This window comes from Triplophysa dalaica, chromosome 21, assembly GCF_015846415.1.
Source record: "Triplophysa dalaica isolate WHDGS20190420 chromosome 21, ASM1584641v1, whole genome shotgun sequence".
Classification (NCBI taxonomy): domain Eukaryota; kingdom Metazoa; phylum Chordata; class Actinopteri; order Cypriniformes; family Nemacheilidae; genus Triplophysa; species Triplophysa dalaica.
This window is the reverse complement of record NC_079562.1, coordinates 5,939,922-5,957,570: the sequence shown is the minus strand read 5'-3', so window position 1 is coordinate 5,957,570 and position 17,649 is coordinate 5,939,922. Positions and strand designations below refer to the sequence as shown.

Below are 17,649 nucleotides of genomic sequence, written 5' to 3'. Positions count from 1 at the left end.
AAAATAAGAATGTATCTTGTGGTTAAGTGCAGGTCTAAATGCAACAAAAGAGAAATCAGACACAGGGGTATTCATTGAAAGAAAGCATGTTGTGGTCAGATACAATGTAAACAGCCAGAGGTAATGATCTTGACATAAACATACAATAGATAGATAAATAAAAGTTAAGATGGTTAATAAGATAAGATAATTATATAGATAATAACCAACAAAATAATTATAAAAACAACTAAATAGAATACAATAGTTTAAAGTAAAATGCAAGACAACAGATTCATTTTAAAATGCATGAGGAGTTATCTAAGTAACATGATTTAACCTCCACTTGTGTCTAGAGTTCACTCATTTCTACATTATGTTTCTTAGAGCCACTGTACATGCGTGTACACATTTTAAGGCACAGTAACAAAAAATATATTAAGGATCTTTAAAAACAATTCAGAACTTTCGACCAATCTTTGATTGCCAAACTTTTGCTCTTTCAAATCCATTTGATGCTGATTGGTAATCTCTGATGGTCTGATCAATCTCTTCCTGTGTGTTCATGACAAAGGGCCCTAAAGTAAAATAAAATCTGGTTTTAGAAAGGTACGAAAATATAAAACACACATTTATGTTGAGCACTTAAATATCTGAACAGAAAGCCATGCACAATCGACCTTTGAATGACATTATACATGGAAAGATATTACTAAAAACACTTACCGTACTGAACCACAGGTTCTTTAATAGGCTCACCAGCAATCAAAACAAAGTGAGACTCATCCGCTGCCTAGATGTCGAAAACCTTTATTAACATTTACTCTTAACCTGAATGATAGAATTTGAATTTACTAAACAAAAAAAACTGTAAGTTAACATGAGAGAAGAAGGATAAAAACCTTGTTTTCCACTCTGACGTATTCACCGTCTTCAAAATACGCTGTATGGTGTGGCTCAATTGTCTGCAAATCATCATCTGGTCCTGAGGGGAATCAGAGAACTAACTTTCACAAATAACCGTATGTCAAAGACTCTACATACCTATCAACACAATGATGAATTTAGTTTTCAAGTTTAACTTGAGGGTTAATGTCAAAGTAACATGTGTTGTTTGGGGTAAAGATCGTCTCAAATGCATCTCTTTTCCGACACCCTAAAATCAAAAGTCTGGTTCTCGAATGCATTACAGAGAAAAAGATTCAAGACTCATTCAGAGGCACCTTTGAAGTAGCAGGTGGAAGATTTGCAGTTAATGGATGCGTGTACAATCCTCTACAACCTGAAAATCTCCAAAATCAGACATTGCTTTAACTTTCTCATTTATCAACTTGAAAGTTATAAGTTACCATTGGCAAAAGATCATAAGAATAGTCCAAATGTCTGTCAGATTTCCAAAAGTAAGAAGGGGAAGTGAGAAATAATCTCAAAGCACCTGCTCATGTTTCAAGGGCGGAAAGTTGAATCTCGAAAACTCTGGATAGAGCTTTCATGTCTGTATTGTTTTTATTTAAACTCACCAGTGCATACAGAACCTGCGAGGGTGTAGATGAAAGCTGTCCAACCTGAAAAATTTGAACTATAATTATAAAATACATAATTAAGCATATCTATAATTATAAATATAGAAATATAATTTATCAGTGGGGTGAAATGGGGTAAATTGGAACACTTTTTGGCACTGATATGACTGTCAAAAATGGTTTAATGTACGAGAAATTACATAATAATGTACAGTCCAAAGGTTTTAAAAAACCTGAAATTTATTATGTCAACATATTACAGTACGTCCAATTTTGCATTAATTTAATCTAATGATATCTTAATAGGATTGTTGATCCAGTATGTGCTCATAATGACATCCACTAATGGCCTACATGGGCGACAAGATATAAAACCGCTGACCCAACAGTTTTTTAAATGTTCTAGACAATAGATTTAACGCTATAAAATACATGCAAACATTTGACACTTCTTTACCTTTGGGTACAGGCTGCATGTGCTTTGCACCTCCCTTCAGTTTAAAGTCGAGATAGATTGTCGGAGTTCTCGTGTAAATCTTAGACTGAAAAAAGAGAAACATAGAAAAACCACATTTAATTCAAAAAAACAATTGCGGTTTATAAAAGCCGACCGATGTGACCACAACACCCCTTGTCCTTTATACAACATATCCATGTTTTGATACAAAACAAAAAAAGTGAAATTGTTCAATATTGTTTAAATTATTGACTTAAACAGATGTAAAAACATTGTGTTTGAGTTCCACTGAAAATCTGGTTCCAGTAAGCCCAAGTATTTGGCTGACCCGCATTTCACTTCAGCGCTGCGTCCAGCCCTCTGCCCCGGAGAAACCTTCTATAACCGCATTTTACATTTAAAACATTTAAGAAAACCACTTCCACTCGCGCCTGCTCCAAATTTCCTGATGTTGACAGAGAGGGGGGTAGAGGATGCCCCTGCAGCAGCAATCAGTACGGAGGAATCCAGTATCAGATTGAACGTTTAAAAAAGAGGCCATTCGGATCAAACGTTAAAAAATATTCTTCAGCGATAGCTGCTTTCCGTGATTCAAAGATACTGTATCTTACTGTAAAACCAGGAAACGGACAGAAGATTGAGTAATAGTCTTAAGTGAGGATAAATGGATGGACAAATTCATGTGTTTGCAGATTGCAAACAGATGACAAACAGACACGAGCATCAAGTTTCTCTTAGTGGTTTCGTTAAAAATGTATAAAAAAATCAAGGAGAGCATGTTTCACATCACCTGATGTAAAAAGACGGCCTGCTGGCTTGAAATTCATGAGAATAGTGTGATTTATGAGAAAAGTTATGACCACCACAGTAAACCAGTAAACAACCCGATATGGTCAGTTTTTGGAATTATAGAGAAAGAGACAGAAAAAATTATGGAAAATGATCCACGTAACAGGATTTGAACATGACATTGCCACATTCGAACCCGTCTTACCCACATGAGGAGGTGATTGAACCGTATTTAAAAACAAACAATTTGTGGTCTCGGTGGTAGTAGAAACACAACCCACCTTTACTCCAAGGGCTTCCCCCGAAATCACGGTTACTGTGACTCCGTCTTTACTTGGTTTGGGAATGTCTTTGCCCTTTAGCTCCTGGTACTGAGGCTCCACCATCTTATCTGCACTCTTCAGATTCACCCAGAGCTGAATGCCATGAATGCGTCCGTCGGATACGGGCATCTCAGCGTGAATCACCCCGCGCCCTGCAGTCATCCACTGACATGACAGAAAAAAAACAACTGTTGTTGTTTATATAGCAAAGCGACATGTAATGTGCTGAAGTACAATGTTTACGTCCAGGCACGCTTTGGCGAGTCTGCTATTGCCAAAATTCTATACACGTCTATACAACAGTACTTTTGAAGTTTTATTTCAGTGTAAAATTGAACCACTACAGTTTTACAACAGACGCTTAATATGACTAATGGAGCACTTTTCTTTCTCTCTCTCTGGGCTTAGTGGAAATTTCCATTATTTCTGAAGTTTAGCAGCTTCTCTTAGGGAGCACAATGCACTCGGTGGTTTGAGTTATCGAGTGAAACGCTCTTTACTCTGACAGCAGCTTTTTCCCCATTTGCTTCTCCTCTTGGTGTTATCAGGGAGTCCCCGGGCGCTAAATGGGTAGGCAGCAGGGCAATATCTAAAGTTTAAGTGTTAGCCGCTGTTAAAGTCGTGTGGGCTACAGACATATTAAAACATTCCCTCACTGACCTGGGAGAAAGTGAGACAGCTTTACGACACATGAAAACACAGGAAATGCCCTACGGGGTACAAGCTCTCACACCGTTTGCTGTGTTTGCGTTCAAGTGTGTTGCACGTGTGCACAGTGTATTAAACCTAAATACATGTTAATGAAGTTTAAAGCCATTTTAACTGTTTTATTTACTGATAAACTCAATTCAAATAAATTGTAGATGTTTACTCTTTAACTTACGCCACGTTTTCTCATCTTGCTTTCTATAAATTATTTCAAGTTTCATTTGTCTTACCTGTAGGTCTCCAGTTTCTAATGTCCCACTATGACCACAGGAATCTTCATGAGCTGTTTCTCCACTTAACAAATACGTCACCTGTATAAGAGAAGACATACACAACATGCGAGTAGTTTTAAATATACAATTATAGATCTGGCTGTATAATTATATACTGTATAAATATACTGGAGATACGATTCTTTGCTTTTTGAGGACATATTCACGCAAAGGTCAGTAACTATGGGAAAGTCATTAAGCTTCCTTTTAAATAAAAAAATGAACATGTCAAGAATTGTTCAGGTGAAAGGTGAACACTATTTCAAAGGGCTGTGTTTGCAGAGTCCACACAAACTTTTGATGATCAAGGGATTTTGGAAAAGCCCTTATGGAGAGTTAAGTTAAATAAGAAAACAGATCTTAAACTATATTTGAGTAAAAAGTTGTCAAGACAGATGTGAAGATTTTTAAAATCATTTGTTGTATTTCTTAAAATATTTTTGAATGTGTTTTCAGAACAGTCTCAAATTGCACAATGTGATGAGATTCCTCTTAAAAACGTATTGAAAAGGTCTTGCAAGCTCACTATTAAAAAAGCACAGAAAAAGATAAGGTACGACTACCTAAAATGTGCAAATATCATCATGTTACCAAATAATCAAATATGCTGAACACTTACATTTTTGAATATAAATCGAAAAACAAAGGATAAACAGATTGCATGCCATCTCTCCATGCACTGCTCTCAACAGGATACAGGAGGCAGGAGTAAAAGGTCAACATCTGACCCCTCTGAGGTTTGCTTGACCTGTGGCTACAGGCGGCCTATGATCTTTAAGCACAGCTGTGATCTGACGGTCATGTGACCACTTGGAAACAAACACACCTGAATGTCATATGAAGGTCCAGCTCTACAACTACTTGCTTGAGTTGAGTAGAGTACAGTACACACTTTAACATAAGGAATTACTTAGGTCAAATTGTCAAAATGCATCCTTCTCATCATTACAATGATCTGTGGTGGTGAATAAAAATTCACAGCTACATGGATATTTCGACAAAATGTGTAAATGTTAAAGCATTTCCCTTCACAAATCTATATTCTTGTTTGCCTGTAAACAGACCAGTTTCAAAAAACAAACTGACGTTTAGAAGAAACTGTGTTCTGCCAAAATAAAGGGGAGTGGTGAGGATTGTCTAACTTCTTAAGCTTGTTAAAGCTCTTTTAACTATGGGAAACATAAGGACAAGATGAGGTTTGGGTACTGTGAGAAAGCGTTAAGAAACTGCGCACCCCAGTGGTCACAGAAACCAACGCAGCCTTTTTTGGGTAATGACGTCTAATAGGACAGACTATAATATCTTTCAATTATAAATGTTTATTTCAAATTCGAACAAAACAAGTTTCACATTTCCCCGATGTGAATGAGAATAAAAGTTGAGAATATATTGTATCTTGATAAGGTTTTTCACTCGTCCTACTTTTGAGCCCCAGTGCGCCCCCTGGCGAAATAATTGTTTTATAGCATACGCTGAAAAGGAATGGGCTTCTGTATTCTCTCCAACTCGGTTCATTTTGTATTGGACAACAAAATGTCATCCGTGTAAGGACACTCTGAATTTACACAGCACTTACCGTCTCAAATCCACGGTGAGGGTGATCAGGAAACCCTGCTGGTTTGGCGATATTGAATTCATCGAGCATCAAGAAAGGATCAAGGTTTTTCAACTGAAATAAAACGATACGTCACATTTTGTTTGCATTGAATTCGTTACGTTTTAACATAAACTACAGTCATTATCTATAAGGAGATACATAGTTTCAGCAACTTTACTTACCTCTCTCCTACCAATACTCCTGCGAACTCGAGCCCCGACACCTTCAGCCTGCTCGACACTCAAAACAGCTTTACAAACTCTCCGGATCATTATTTGTCCCTTCAATGTCTTTTTATAATACAGATTGTAACTATATTACCCTTTAACAATTGCTTTACACAGCTTGCACCAGAGGTAGTCAATAGCAAGATTTGCGAGTTTATTGTACTGTCTCTGTACAGAAATGTTCAGTGCATTTATCCTGATCTAAAGATGTGACAGGTGTGTGTATATGTTGTCGCTTGGGCTTTGTTTTTACTTCCTGCACAGATGATCACAGTCCCAGTTTATTCGGCTTATTTAAAGGTGCAGCGCCAGTCACAGTGACTATGCACTCTTTACGTCCACATACAGTGACTATGCGTTTACCAGACATGTTAACAGGGTGAAATGCAAGTCAGGTCTCAAACCTTGAAAGGTCCGATCCAAGATCCAAGTTTTGGTCGATAAGTTTGATAAAATGCATAAGAAAAAAGCATCTCACGTGGATATACACGCACAGAGACAGATAAGCAAGTGGTGTTTATTCAACCCAGCTTCTCTTTTTTCTAAGATTAAACAGCAACTAATTCAGATTGACTTGCGTTGTTCACAAGTCTGTGTCATTTTTAATCATTTTGATACTCAAGTTTATTTATGGCCATTATTAACAAGATTTTTGGCTGTTCACGTGGGCTTCTATTGGTTGGGTATCACAGGACAACCATTTCATGGCACCCCCACCAACACAATATATCCATCAGTTAAAGGATGTTAATAGTGAAGTATTTTAATTGCATATCATAACTCTTGTCCACTTATTAGGCATATATGTTGATGCATTGGGTCAAGGATAGATGTGGCCTAAAGGTTAGAAAGCCAAAAGGTTGCAAGTTCGAGTCCCAAGCTGTCAGGTTTCCAAGGCTTTATTTGGTGACCCACCAATGGGATAACCTATGGCATACTACTTATTTAAATTTGCATTATAACTTTAAATCCATTTAAGTAAGAAAACTTAGACGTAAGGTTTTTGATACTGACTGCATTCCTTAAAAATGTCTTTCTGACACTCAGCCTCCTCCTACAGTTTATGATAGAAATCCTTTCACCAATTACACAAATTAGCCTTTCAGGCTGGGCCGTTTCAACCTCTTTTAACATTAGGAAGGCCATGGCCTTTAAGCATGCAAAGTCAAAACAAAAACAAAATGTATGTGAAAGGGATATACAGTATATAGGCTACATGATATTTTGGACATGTGACTGGGCCTAAAATTTTAAACATCTACCTCTGTCACAGCAGACCTCCATCCTCTGCTGGAAGTGAATTATCATACATAGTGTAGTGTACTGAAAAGCATTACACAATTTTTTTCCAAAATGATGATCATGAAGTAGTTTCTAGAATTAAAAGAGTCTCCATTCAAATGGCGACTGTTGCAAATAAAGCTGATACGATGCAAAGTCAGTTTTCAGAAAACCAATTAAAGGTAGATTTATTAAGGAACATACAGAGAAGGAACAAAAAAGAAGTTTAATACTGCCTTCAAAATTGGCAATGTAATCAAAGACATACACACCAGAATTTTGTTAAAATAATATTGGTAGACACGTTAAAATAACAGTTATAAGCATCTCAACAAATCTACAGTTAATGTAACAAAGATACCCATGATGAGTATAGCATAAAAATAGTGCATACATTTAATTAAATAATTTATTTGTAATGTATTTTACTTATAGTTTTATAAACACATAACTTAAATTATTTAATTTTATGATTTTTATCCCGCACTTTATACACAGTAATGTTAGTTTATGTAGTCACTTTGAAACCGTCTACATCCACGTGTAGCAAGATTTTGCAAAAGCTTCGTTTTTGCTACAGGTAAGTACAGCTGAAAAGAAAGGTCAAACCCGTGGATTACAAATTGAATGGATTGGATTAATGTAGGTTACAACCACATGAGGCCGTGCATGTGTGATATGTACTCTTCGGTCCTGCTTGTCTTCTCCATTCTCGCTGATGTACTTTCATCCAGTCCACTATGTTGAGATGTGATGCTTTTAAATATGCGTATACTTGCAGCTTGACCCCCTGCAAGGTTAACAGCATGAGGCCCAATCTGTAGATAGGTCATATACAGTATATTTAGTATATATATATTATGGTGTAACATGGCTGGATGACCCACAACAAAGCTGTTGTATATTTAAATAAACAGTTTATTATTTATTTACTTTTTATTGGCAGATTTCAATGCGTCAACTCATCCCTATGATGTGACCAAAAACTGTATCTTCTGCCCGGGCAATAGGGTGATATTGTATTTTTTGTATTCACAACAAATCCACAATACAATCTCTCTATATAAATTTATAAAAGTTAACATGAAAAATATCCTATATGAGAAGCATTTGGACAAAATTTGTGTCAACTAGTTTGTGCACCCCAGCACCCCGTCTTCATTTCAAGAACCTCACGTGTCAGCGTTAGTTTTCTATTTCTATAGACAATTTTATAATATGTGACTTGCAGCATGCTATATCTTTACACCAGCAGTCTCTTACAGTATAACAGGAACATAACTACACCTGAAGTGCTGTGTACTGCCCCATCAGGTAGAGAGGGCATTCTGGTGTCCACTGCAGTGATTCTGTTATGCACGGCCAGCCGTCCAAAACCTGCCAATGAAGACACAAATGTTCTGATCATTTTAATAAATAACAAACAGCATGGGAGTTCACATAAAGTTCATATTTTAAGGTCTATGCATTTTATTCCAGATCCAGTGGCTCACTTGAATGGGGAATTTTCTCATAACGTCTGCCAGTAAAGGGTCTTGATTTACATTCAGCTTGCAGCCTGTTGCCAGCCAAATCTTTTCCCCATTCCACTGTTCACCATTGGACAGGGAGAGCCTCCAACTCTGAGTCTGATAACACCATTTAGCTTCAGTCACCTTGAGAAGAAGACATTTAATTTAATAATATAAAGATTAAATGTAATTAAGAAATTAAATTGTTGGTTATAGATATTCTATACATAAAGACAGTAATGTGTGCATTACTTTTTTTAAATCACTAATACTCACACACAATTTTTCGTGCATCTAATGAAAGCTATTTTATCTATAGCATGCAAATCTGTTGGCTGTCTTTCATAGATGCTGTAGCTGTCACCCGGACATCACCTGACAGTGATGTTTGACCAGAAGTTGACCGCTCTGAATGAAAGGCAGAAGTTGTGTGTAGGCCTCAGGGGTCACAGCTCCTCCTTTCCGGGCTTGTTTTATCATTGCCAGCCTCTTGTGAAGACTCCTTTGATTATAGAATTGCCTGAGGTAGGCCAGGCCATCCATCTTGATTCCATGCTCAATGTGTGAATAGCGTCCGATCAGACTCTCCACGTCCCCAACATCAAACTGCTTCAACTGTTGGATAGTAAATGTTGACCCTTTAAGCCTACAGTATGTGTTGTTTAACAAATCTCCACATTACTTGATTCTAATTGATAAATTACGGCATTCTGTAGTGAAATTTACTCTCTGTAGAGAGACATGCGTTTTTGCTGTCTGATCTTAGAAGTGAGCTTTCGTGTTTACAACGGTTGCTCTAAGAATTCATCTCGATCGACTAAATGCTTAATTCTTCAAAGTATGTGAGGTTCACGGCATAAACTTATAATCATTTTGTTGCTGTTAACTTTTAACTTTTTTTTTTTACTTTACACCGGTCTGTTACCGTGGGGACATTTCCAAGACTCTAAACATGACGCGGCACAAAACGAAACATGATTGGTCAGTTTACCTGTCAGTCATATGGCCTCTTGGGTGGGCCTTGGCCAAAGAAAGCAGAGATAAGTTCCAAGCCTTCAGTATGAAGGTCTGGCTACGTGAGACTAGCCCTAAATGGACAAACTGCTCTACAGAGTATGTTTCGTTAATACCTTCGGCAGTATCTTCGGCAAAGAAGTGAAAATGTGACGACATTTTAGTTCTGTGCAGCCACCGTTGGCTGCAATTCACAACCTCAACACAACATTTACATTAATGCATTTGGCAGACGCTTTTATCCAAAGCGACTTACATTGCATTGTATTATACATTTGTTTCTGACTATGTGCAATCCCCTAGGATCGGACCCATGACCTTGGCATTGCTAGTGCCATGCTCTGAACACTGAGCCACAGGAAGGATAGATGCCGCTAAATGTCATGCACTAGCTAGACCTTTAAATATGTTAAATATGTCCTTAAAATTACATTTCATGCCATGTTTAATGTTTCTGTGTGTAAATGTAAGCAGTCTGCCAAGTTGTGAAGCCGAAAGTGAACGAATAACAAAGTTATTGGAAAAAAAGAGGTTGACAAGTCGTCTGTCTAATTTCAGTTCAATTTCAGATTTGCGTCGCTCTGTGTAATCCCTGCCAACATTCCATTTGCGACATTGCTCGCGGTAGACCAATCACAGCAGACTAGACCATCTGACCAATCAGATCAGAGTTGGTTCACTGTAAGGAGGGGATTAGACAGATGAATCGCAGAACGAATCATTTGAAGGTCTGTCAAGAAGTTAGGGAACACTAACTGCCTAATATTAGAAAATAAAAAAGTGTTGTTGTTCTTGCACTTCATAAACCAAAGTAGGAGCTCAAAAAATTGAAGAAAGCTGTTTTTCCAATACAACAAAGATTTTAATGGCAGTCAATCTTCAGCCCGTTATCTCCCTTTGGTCAAGAAAATCATAATGGTGAGGAAAAGATTACAAATTGTGTCAAAAGCCTTATCGTCCTGCCAGGATTTTGTTGCAGTACAGCTGACTGTACATTATCACTAACATGCGGTTGTTTACCGTCACATTTCAACAGAATGGGTGTAACTTACCTGTAAGTGTTTTCGTAAGACCCAGGTCACGTGACGGGCACCCTGCTTAAGAGCAATTGAGATAATGTGGGCGCTGGTTAGACCTCCACCCACCACCATCACTCTGTGACCGATATGACACACAGGAGGAGGACCTGAGACAAAGGTTATCCCTCGTTATTTTACTCAAAATAATCCTATGCTTTCTATGGGAAAAGTCATCTCACATTCATCTCATAAAATATAGCTTTATATTTGGCTCTTATTTAAATGTCAAATTGAGAAACCCACCAGTTGATGGCTCATTCATTTCCTCACGTGTACAGAAGTAATGCATGAGCTCAACTGTGTGTTGTAGAGTTCCCTCCGGGTAACTCTCCTGGATTGCTTCCACCCAAGACGGGATGTTTGCCATTTGTGCCCTGGAAGGTCCTGTCGCCATGACGATGTTTTTTGCCTCTACATTTTCTCCTGTGTTTAATGTCACGTTGAAAAACTTCACCTTGCTCTCATCCTCAGAAAGGATCGGAATGATTCTGTCTACTGTGGCTTGGATTAAGTTGCTGTCCAGGTCATGTTTGCGTACCTGGGCGGAAATCCTTGGCTAAGCAAATCTTAATTTTACTACTACAGTTTGGTTAGTATTAAATCACACCGTCTGATCCAAGATGGTATGTTAAAAATACAAGCAAGGCATTTTGAATAATAATAAATATATACTTTTTTCTATCGTATGATGCAAAAAAACGTGTTTTTAAAAGCATTCTTCTATGGTAGTCAATGGTGGCCAAGAACTGTTTAGTAACGAGCATTCTTCCAAATATCTTTCTGTGAACAAAGAAATGCATACTGATTTGGAACAACTCCAGGGTGAGTAAATGCCGCAAATTTTTATTCTTCGGTGAACTATCCCTTTAATAGCAGAAACACGGGTTAAACCTCTAAATTCTGCTGCCGATATATTGTTAGTATACGGCATTTCACACAATTCCTCATGCAACATGACCCTCAGACCTGCTCCTGGAAGAAGTCTATACTGAGTTGTGTTCCTGGCAGACTGAAGTACAGCTTCTTCTGAAGGCCATTTGTTGCGCTTAGAAGCTTTTTGTCCCTCTTACCCAGCCGATTGTCGTTAAAAAATGCATTCTCGTCCTGAATGTAAATTTGCTCAGGTAGACTGTGCAGCTCCTCCGCCCGATGCTCCTCCAGCACAAACTCTTGCAAGGCCTTCTGGGGATGGCACAGATAGAAACCAATCAGTCCTTTAATGTTGTTTGCCTGTTTATTTGCATTTTGGTTTCTAAAATGCTCAACATAACTAAATAGGCCTACATAAGATTATTAAGACATGTTTGTTGCACTGCATAAAGATTATTAAAGTGAAAAATCAAATAATAATGTACTTAACAGCGTGTATAGATTTTGATACTGAAATGCATTTATTTGAAAAATAGGAGGGCCTACAGTATTTCGATAATAAGATTTTAAACGTATGGTCTCCAGTGCTGAATTACCTTATCAAATGGGTCGGTATGCACAAGCATGTGTGATCGGAGATGTGGGATGCTCAGGGCAGTAAACTGGCTTTGCCACAGTGATATCCATCTTCCATATGAATCCACCACCTTGAAGTTCAGTGAAGAGTGTGTCTGATGTTTCCCGTCATTCTCTGTTTTTAACACAGGCCCTGTGAAAAAAGGGTTTAATCTTTTTTCTGATCATTTCATGTGATGAATTGAAAAATAAAGATGCAATGATTAAATTGTGGAAAACCAATTTGTTCTTTGCTCATGATCTTCTGACTCACTGGTTGTTTGTCTTTTTTTGTTTTTGCGAGCGCTTTTTGCTTTGCTAAGCTGAATTCCCTGAAGTATGTCAGCATTGGATTGGCAGATAGGTTGGTCAGGATCTGAGAGTAGAGTAGCGAGTGTAAGAGCATGAGGACCTCCTCCAATTATTAAAACATCCAACATTCCTGATATTGATACACAAAGAGAGAGAGGAGCCAGTTAATTTGAATATATATCGTATTCTACAATTATTTTGCTACTGCAGATACAGAAAACCTAACACTTTGACTAGCCACCTAACAGTAGTACGCAAACAGTCCCACAACATAAACTTAATATAGAAATATCTGTTACTTGCTGGATTTGTTGCTTGCGTGCAGTCGCTTGGAGAGTGCCGACCGAAAAAGCTGTCAGTCCTACAATCTTCAGTTTGAAAGTAGTGTGTCACGTTGTCCACTGAGTCTATAGATACTGTGGCTCATGATTGGCTGTCCAGGATGAGGGTCAGTCTCAGAATAGCTCATAGAGTTCAGTATAATTTTAGCTCACAACTTTTCACTGTTATCTAAACAAGCCAGAAGTCAATGACACTGGATAAATGTCGAAATTAGATCTTTTATATTGATGTAATTGGTAAGTTATAAGAATGTTTGTTTAAAAATGTTATGTTTAGCTTTGCAATATTGATCACCATCAATTACTCGGAATACTAAATATTGTGGGCACATGCATTAGTCCTGACAGGTTTCATGCTGCCCTTTACAAAAAAAGTTTTTTCAAGTTCAGTGCTTTTAGTATACGTACGCAATAAGGTACAAGTGAAAAGTGAAAAGGACCTATTTGTCAGGTATGGTGACCCATACCCGAAATGTGACCTCTGCATTTAACCCATTCAGAGACCCATCCAACAACGCTCTTCAGCCGTGATTTATTCTTGATAAGGTATAGCGTTGAGTACCTTTTTGCATTTTTTAAATGGTTAACACATGAAAAATATTACAGCCAAAAATATGCATTAATGATACTTTGATGAAGTAAAAATCACTCAAAGCCTTTCTTCCTCTGGAGAAAATATTGTTCCTCATTGACTGTAAACAGCAACAGAAAATTTGGTAATTCTTGATAAAATAAATTTACTTTCGGTAAATTAAAAGCTATAAGTAAATTTCTCTTATAATTTAAAGTATAAATTGTTTACAGTTATAACAACAGAATGCTATATTTACAGTTTTATTTACTGTGATGTTACCTACATTATAAGATAAATTACCAAAGAAGACTTTACATGAACCATCATGTTGCACAGAAAATGAAAGTAAACTTTGATCTATGACATTTGTGATGCAAGGTTGGGCACAGTTGTACAGGCAATTTTAAGGCAGATTAAGCCTTATCTCCACTAGAGGGCAGCATAGAACTGTTCTATTCATGTCCCATTGTAGTGGGGGTTTTAGAGCTATAGAGACTGTAGTAAAAGATGTGTAATGTTATGAATCTTTTAGGTTATAAATCTTTGAAGCACTTTATCAGCAGATGTTTTGGATTTAATTTCTGTTATGGTTAATGCATCAGTTATGGAGAAACTGATATGGAGGAAGCATATAGACTATAGTTAGTATGAATGTTCCTCATTGCCCTGCGGCAACCAGCACCTGCTGTTGTAAAGATGCCTGTCCTGTCATGTCTCAGCCCACAAACCCAAAACTCATCTGCCTGTTGCCATTCTCAGCGCTTAGTTACATTGTTAAGAGCAAGGTTGTGGGTTTGATCCCAGGGGATTGCAAATACCTATGTAAAATGTATAGGATAAAGCAATGTAAGTTGCTTTGGATAAAAGCGTCTGCCAAATGTCTAAATGTAAATGTAAATGAAACTTGTCAACATTCTTTATGCGAATGCGGGTGCATTATCAGTTAACATCTCTGTTGGTTTATGTGGGAGTAGGACATGACTGCAGCCGGCGATAAGGCCAAAACCAGTATGTCCAGTGCAAAAAGGCTTTGACTTTTTTAATTGTACTTGACATTATTTTATTTATCCATTTTACTGAAGAGAGCTTTTTGAAAGGTATTGGTTTCCTTAAGAGCACTTGAGCTTAACTGAGACTTCGGTGTTTGTAATAGACGTAGGCGGTGGTGTCGACCTTGATTTGTTGCAATTTTGAGGTGTTCAGTTTGATGTGTTTGCTCTCCTCACAAATCAACTTTTTCTTGTTTTTCATGTCTGGATGTTTTGAGCCTCAATTCAGTACGATTAAAATACAAAAGTACTGTTAAAATATACTCTTATACTTTTCCTCAAGTCGTGTAGGCATGTTTGGTGAAGAATAGTGTTTAAATAAAAATGGTCATCATTGAATCCCCTACGTAATTCCAGAACAGAGCATGGATGTATGGCAGTATATGATATTCAGAAGATCAATAGCCTGAACAAAACATCGCTTTTTTCTTGAAAAGCACCTTTGTTAAAAGGATAAATGATGCTCTATGCATCCATTAATAAGACTAAGTATGATACTTGCATGTCTTTATGATACTTGCATGTCTTGCCCATCTAAAGAAAGAAAGTGTCCTGATGCAGTTTGTTGAGGCTCCAGTTGATCTTGGCTGGAAGTGATCAGAGAGAACCAGTTTTATGCAGAGGATCTGTATCTGGAAAGACGAGGCCGCAGCTGGGCACAAACTTAGGGGTCAAAGTTGAAGTCTTCTTCTAGTCCATCCCTTAGATATGTAAAACGCAAAAAGAGAGGGGAGAGAATGAACGAACCCTGTCTATGTTTTCCAACATGGTATTCTGTATGTGAAAGCTGATTGAATGTTCACCAGGAAACTTCTAAGAGTTCCATAAAACTAATATGAAAAGTAACATAAATCCAGCTCATAGACACTAATCATGATCTTCATATCATCTTGGTTAAATGAGTTACTAAAAATCTAATAATTCTAGTAGTTATACACACATTCGTGCAAACTACTTCGGATTAATGTTTAAGACAGACATAACAACAAGAACATAAATGCATGGAAAGGTTATAAATGAATATATGTATATTACTATTTAGATGTATTTTGGCATGTATGTCTGTCCCCAAAGTGAGTAAAGAGAGTTCATTTCCCCTTACAGTCGGTTGTAAAATCTTGATGGTTTGGTGTGCGTTGCTATGGTCACCAGAGATCTGGTCCTGCCTAGGTGTTAGTTACAGATTGGGGGTAGACTTCCTGGCGACTAGCTTGCTTGTAAGGTGAGGGGTGTTGTTGTTATGTTTAAGAAATATAACTAGTTATTGTGTGTCTGATCGGTCTCGGGCGCTACACATGCATTCACATGTCTGGACTTGATCAACTCATTCACACCCTCCCACAGATCATTTTTTTTCATCCGATTTTTTTCAATTTGATCATATCTACCCACAGCGGTGGCAGACATGAATGGCTTTTCCCTCACTGATAGACATTTCCCCCAAAAATATGTAGTCATACTGGTTCTGAAAGAATAGCAAAACAGCATCTGCCAGACCAGCAAACATGTGAGGAACGGAAATGAGGTAAGGTTTGTGTACGTTTTTTAACATTCATATAGGCCTGATGACTAAACAGAAGAAGCATTGTGGGTGTCTCAGAATGAAAGACATGTTTGGCATTTTGAACTTTACAAACATCTCAAAACAGGAAAGTGACTAAACTTCAAGTCAGGATGTTAGTGTTGTGGTCGCATGCTAAATCTAAAGTTCGATTTTTTTATTCTCATGCCGTCGTTGCCTTTGTTACTGCAGTAAAAGTCAATTGTATTCACATTTCTAGACTTTAATTTAACATTCTATTCAAACAGCATTCTGGGGGATAAACATTGAGAAATTGTTTGTTGCTGTCCCTGTATGTTGCACATTCAAATTTGTCATCCTTTACACCTAAACCGCAATTTATCTATGACACAACAGGCTAGTACCACACGTGAGAAGGCAACCCTGCAATTTGTTTTCAAAATATTGTGTTTACTCAAGAATTGTTAAGACCCGTACATCTTGAGTATACACTAAAAAAAAATGCTGGGTTAAAACAACCCAATTTGGGTTATTTTGGTAACCCAACGTTGGGTCAAATATGGACAAACCCAGCGTTGGGTTATTTTAACCCAGCCATTTCGGTTAAATCTTTGACCCAACATGCTGGGTTGTTTTATTTACATCAACTATTACATTGCTGGTTTAAAACAAACCCAAAATGTTTGAAAATAATAAAATCACAGAATTACTTGAGGCACTATGTGGGGTGCAAGACATAAGACAACCACGGAAGTATGTAAACAAAAGCCCCGGAGGGTGATTTAATACAAACGAAAAATATGGTGCTTCAACAAAGTTCAGCTTCGGGCTGTATCCTCCCTTCACGGCTCCTGACGTGGTTGACTTTATGTAGGTCGTTGGCGTCAGGTGAGCTCGGAATTATCCTCCCAGAAAACCCTCCTAGTCGAGGTGTCCTGCCGATCGTCAGACGTCCGAATCTTTAAAGAGGATGTAAAGATATGAAACATCAGCGGTGTTAGAGGCTTGGAGATGTGACTCACTGTGTCTCCTGGCTGTGAGGCTTTTATCCCCGCTGACAATTGGACTCAGGTGCTGACGATCCGCTAATCTCCTGAGTAACCATGGCGACGCTGATTGGGAACGGACCAACTCGCCACACACCAGTAAGAATCAAAAGTTGAAGTTTTATTAAGGCTCTGAATCCAAGACAAAAGGAATTCATAAAAACACTCAGAGAATGTATTTGTTACCAATATACTGAACCATTTATTTTTATTTTACTAAACCCTTGTTGATAGAACTGCACTAATATGATAAAATATCAGTCTATGCACAGGGAACAAGTTTGACTTACTGCCGGCAATGCGAACCAAGCTCCTGCTCCGGTCGTACAGGGACCGGATAGCCCTTAGCAAAGGGTCCCGAATCCTATACTCCCAGAGCACCCTCCACATGATGCCGCGAGGGACACAGTCGAATGCCTTCTCCAAATCCACGAAGCACATGTGGATTGGTTGGGCAAACTCCCATGAACCCTCCAGCACCCTGGAGAGGGTATAGAGCTGGTCCAGTGTTCCACGACCGGGATGAAAACCACACTGTTCCTCCTGAATTTGAGGTTCTA

At 38.0% G+C, this 17,649-nt stretch overlaps 2 protein-coding genes across 4 annotated transcripts; both read right to left on the bottom strand.

The window, feature by feature from the left end:
* Nucleotides 1-68: 68 nt before the first annotated feature.
* pir (pirin) lies at nucleotides 69-6,200 on the bottom strand. Of its 2 annotated transcripts, XM_056735334.1 has the most exons (9): nucleotides 5,831-6,199; nucleotides 5,628-5,720; nucleotides 4,010-4,090; nucleotides 3,030-3,236; nucleotides 1,960-2,044; nucleotides 1,500-1,544; nucleotides 882-964; nucleotides 706-772; nucleotides 69-557 (listed from the first exon to the last, which is right to left on the bottom strand). In XM_056735334.1, exons 1-9 carry the CDS (start codon nucleotides 5,918-5,920, stop codon nucleotides 439-441), a joined length of 870 nt encoding a protein of 289 aa, XP_056591312.1. In that variant the 5' UTR covers nucleotides 5,921-6,199; the 3' UTR covers nucleotides 69-438. The 2 variants fall into 2 exon arrangements, with proteins under 2 accessions (XP_056591312.1, XP_056591313.1); XM_056735335.1 differs by lacking the exon at nucleotides 69-557 and having other exon boundaries at nucleotides 706-810; nucleotides 5,831-6,200.
* Nucleotides 6,201-7,313: 1,113 nt separating this feature from the next.
* zgc:113276 (uncharacterized protein LOC553748 homolog) lies at nucleotides 7,314-13,901 on the bottom strand. Of its 2 annotated transcripts, none has more exons than XM_056735092.1 (10): nucleotides 12,861-13,901; nucleotides 12,520-12,687; nucleotides 12,227-12,399; nucleotides 11,727-11,942; nucleotides 11,004-11,298; nucleotides 10,734-10,867; nucleotides 9,043-9,282; nucleotides 8,650-8,811; nucleotides 8,444-8,533; nucleotides 7,314-7,974 (listed from the first exon to the last, which is right to left on the bottom strand). In XM_056735092.1, the coding sequence occupies exons 2-10, from the start codon at nucleotides 12,683-12,685 to the stop codon at nucleotides 7,804-7,806; spliced, it is 1,647 nt and encodes a 548-aa protein (XP_056591070.1). In that variant the 5' UTR covers nucleotides 12,686-12,687; nucleotides 12,861-13,901; the 3' UTR covers nucleotides 7,314-7,803. The 2 variants fall into 2 exon arrangements, with proteins under 2 accessions (XP_056591070.1, XP_056591072.1); XM_056735094.1 differs by having other exon boundaries at nucleotides 12,857-12,886.
* Nucleotides 13,902-17,649: the final 3,748 nt, after the last annotated feature.

What these genes read in the sequence shown, in the direction of transcription:
- pir (XM_056735334.1), bottom strand. Translation starts at nt 5,920, where the DNA reads ATGATCCGGAGAGTTTGTAAAGCTGTTTTGAGTGTCGAGCAGGCTGAA. An exon ending in GGAGTATTGGTAGGAGAGAG is followed by an intron (nt 5,721 to 5,830) that starts GTAAGTAAAGTT and finishes GTTTTATTTCAG; the next exon opens with TTGAAAAACCTTGATCCTTT. An exon ending in CTCACCGTGGATTTGAGACG is followed by an intron (nt 4,091 to 5,627) that starts GTAAGTGCTGTG and finishes TCTCTTATACAG; the next exon opens with GTGACGTATTTGTTAAGTGG.
- zgc:113276 (XM_056735092.1), bottom strand. Translation starts at nt 12,685, where the DNA reads ATGTTGGATGTTTTAATAATTGGAGGAGGTCCTCATGCTCTTACACTC. An exon ending in TAGACTTCTTCCAGGAGCAG is followed by an intron (nt 11,299 to 11,726) that starts GTCTGAGGGTCA and finishes ATTTCCGCCCAG; the next exon opens with GTACGCAAACATGACCTGGA. An exon ending in TCTTACGAAAACACTTACAG is followed by an intron (nt 9,283 to 10,733) that starts GTAAGTTACACC and finishes ACTATCCAACAG; the next exon opens with TTGAAGCAGTTTGATGTTGG.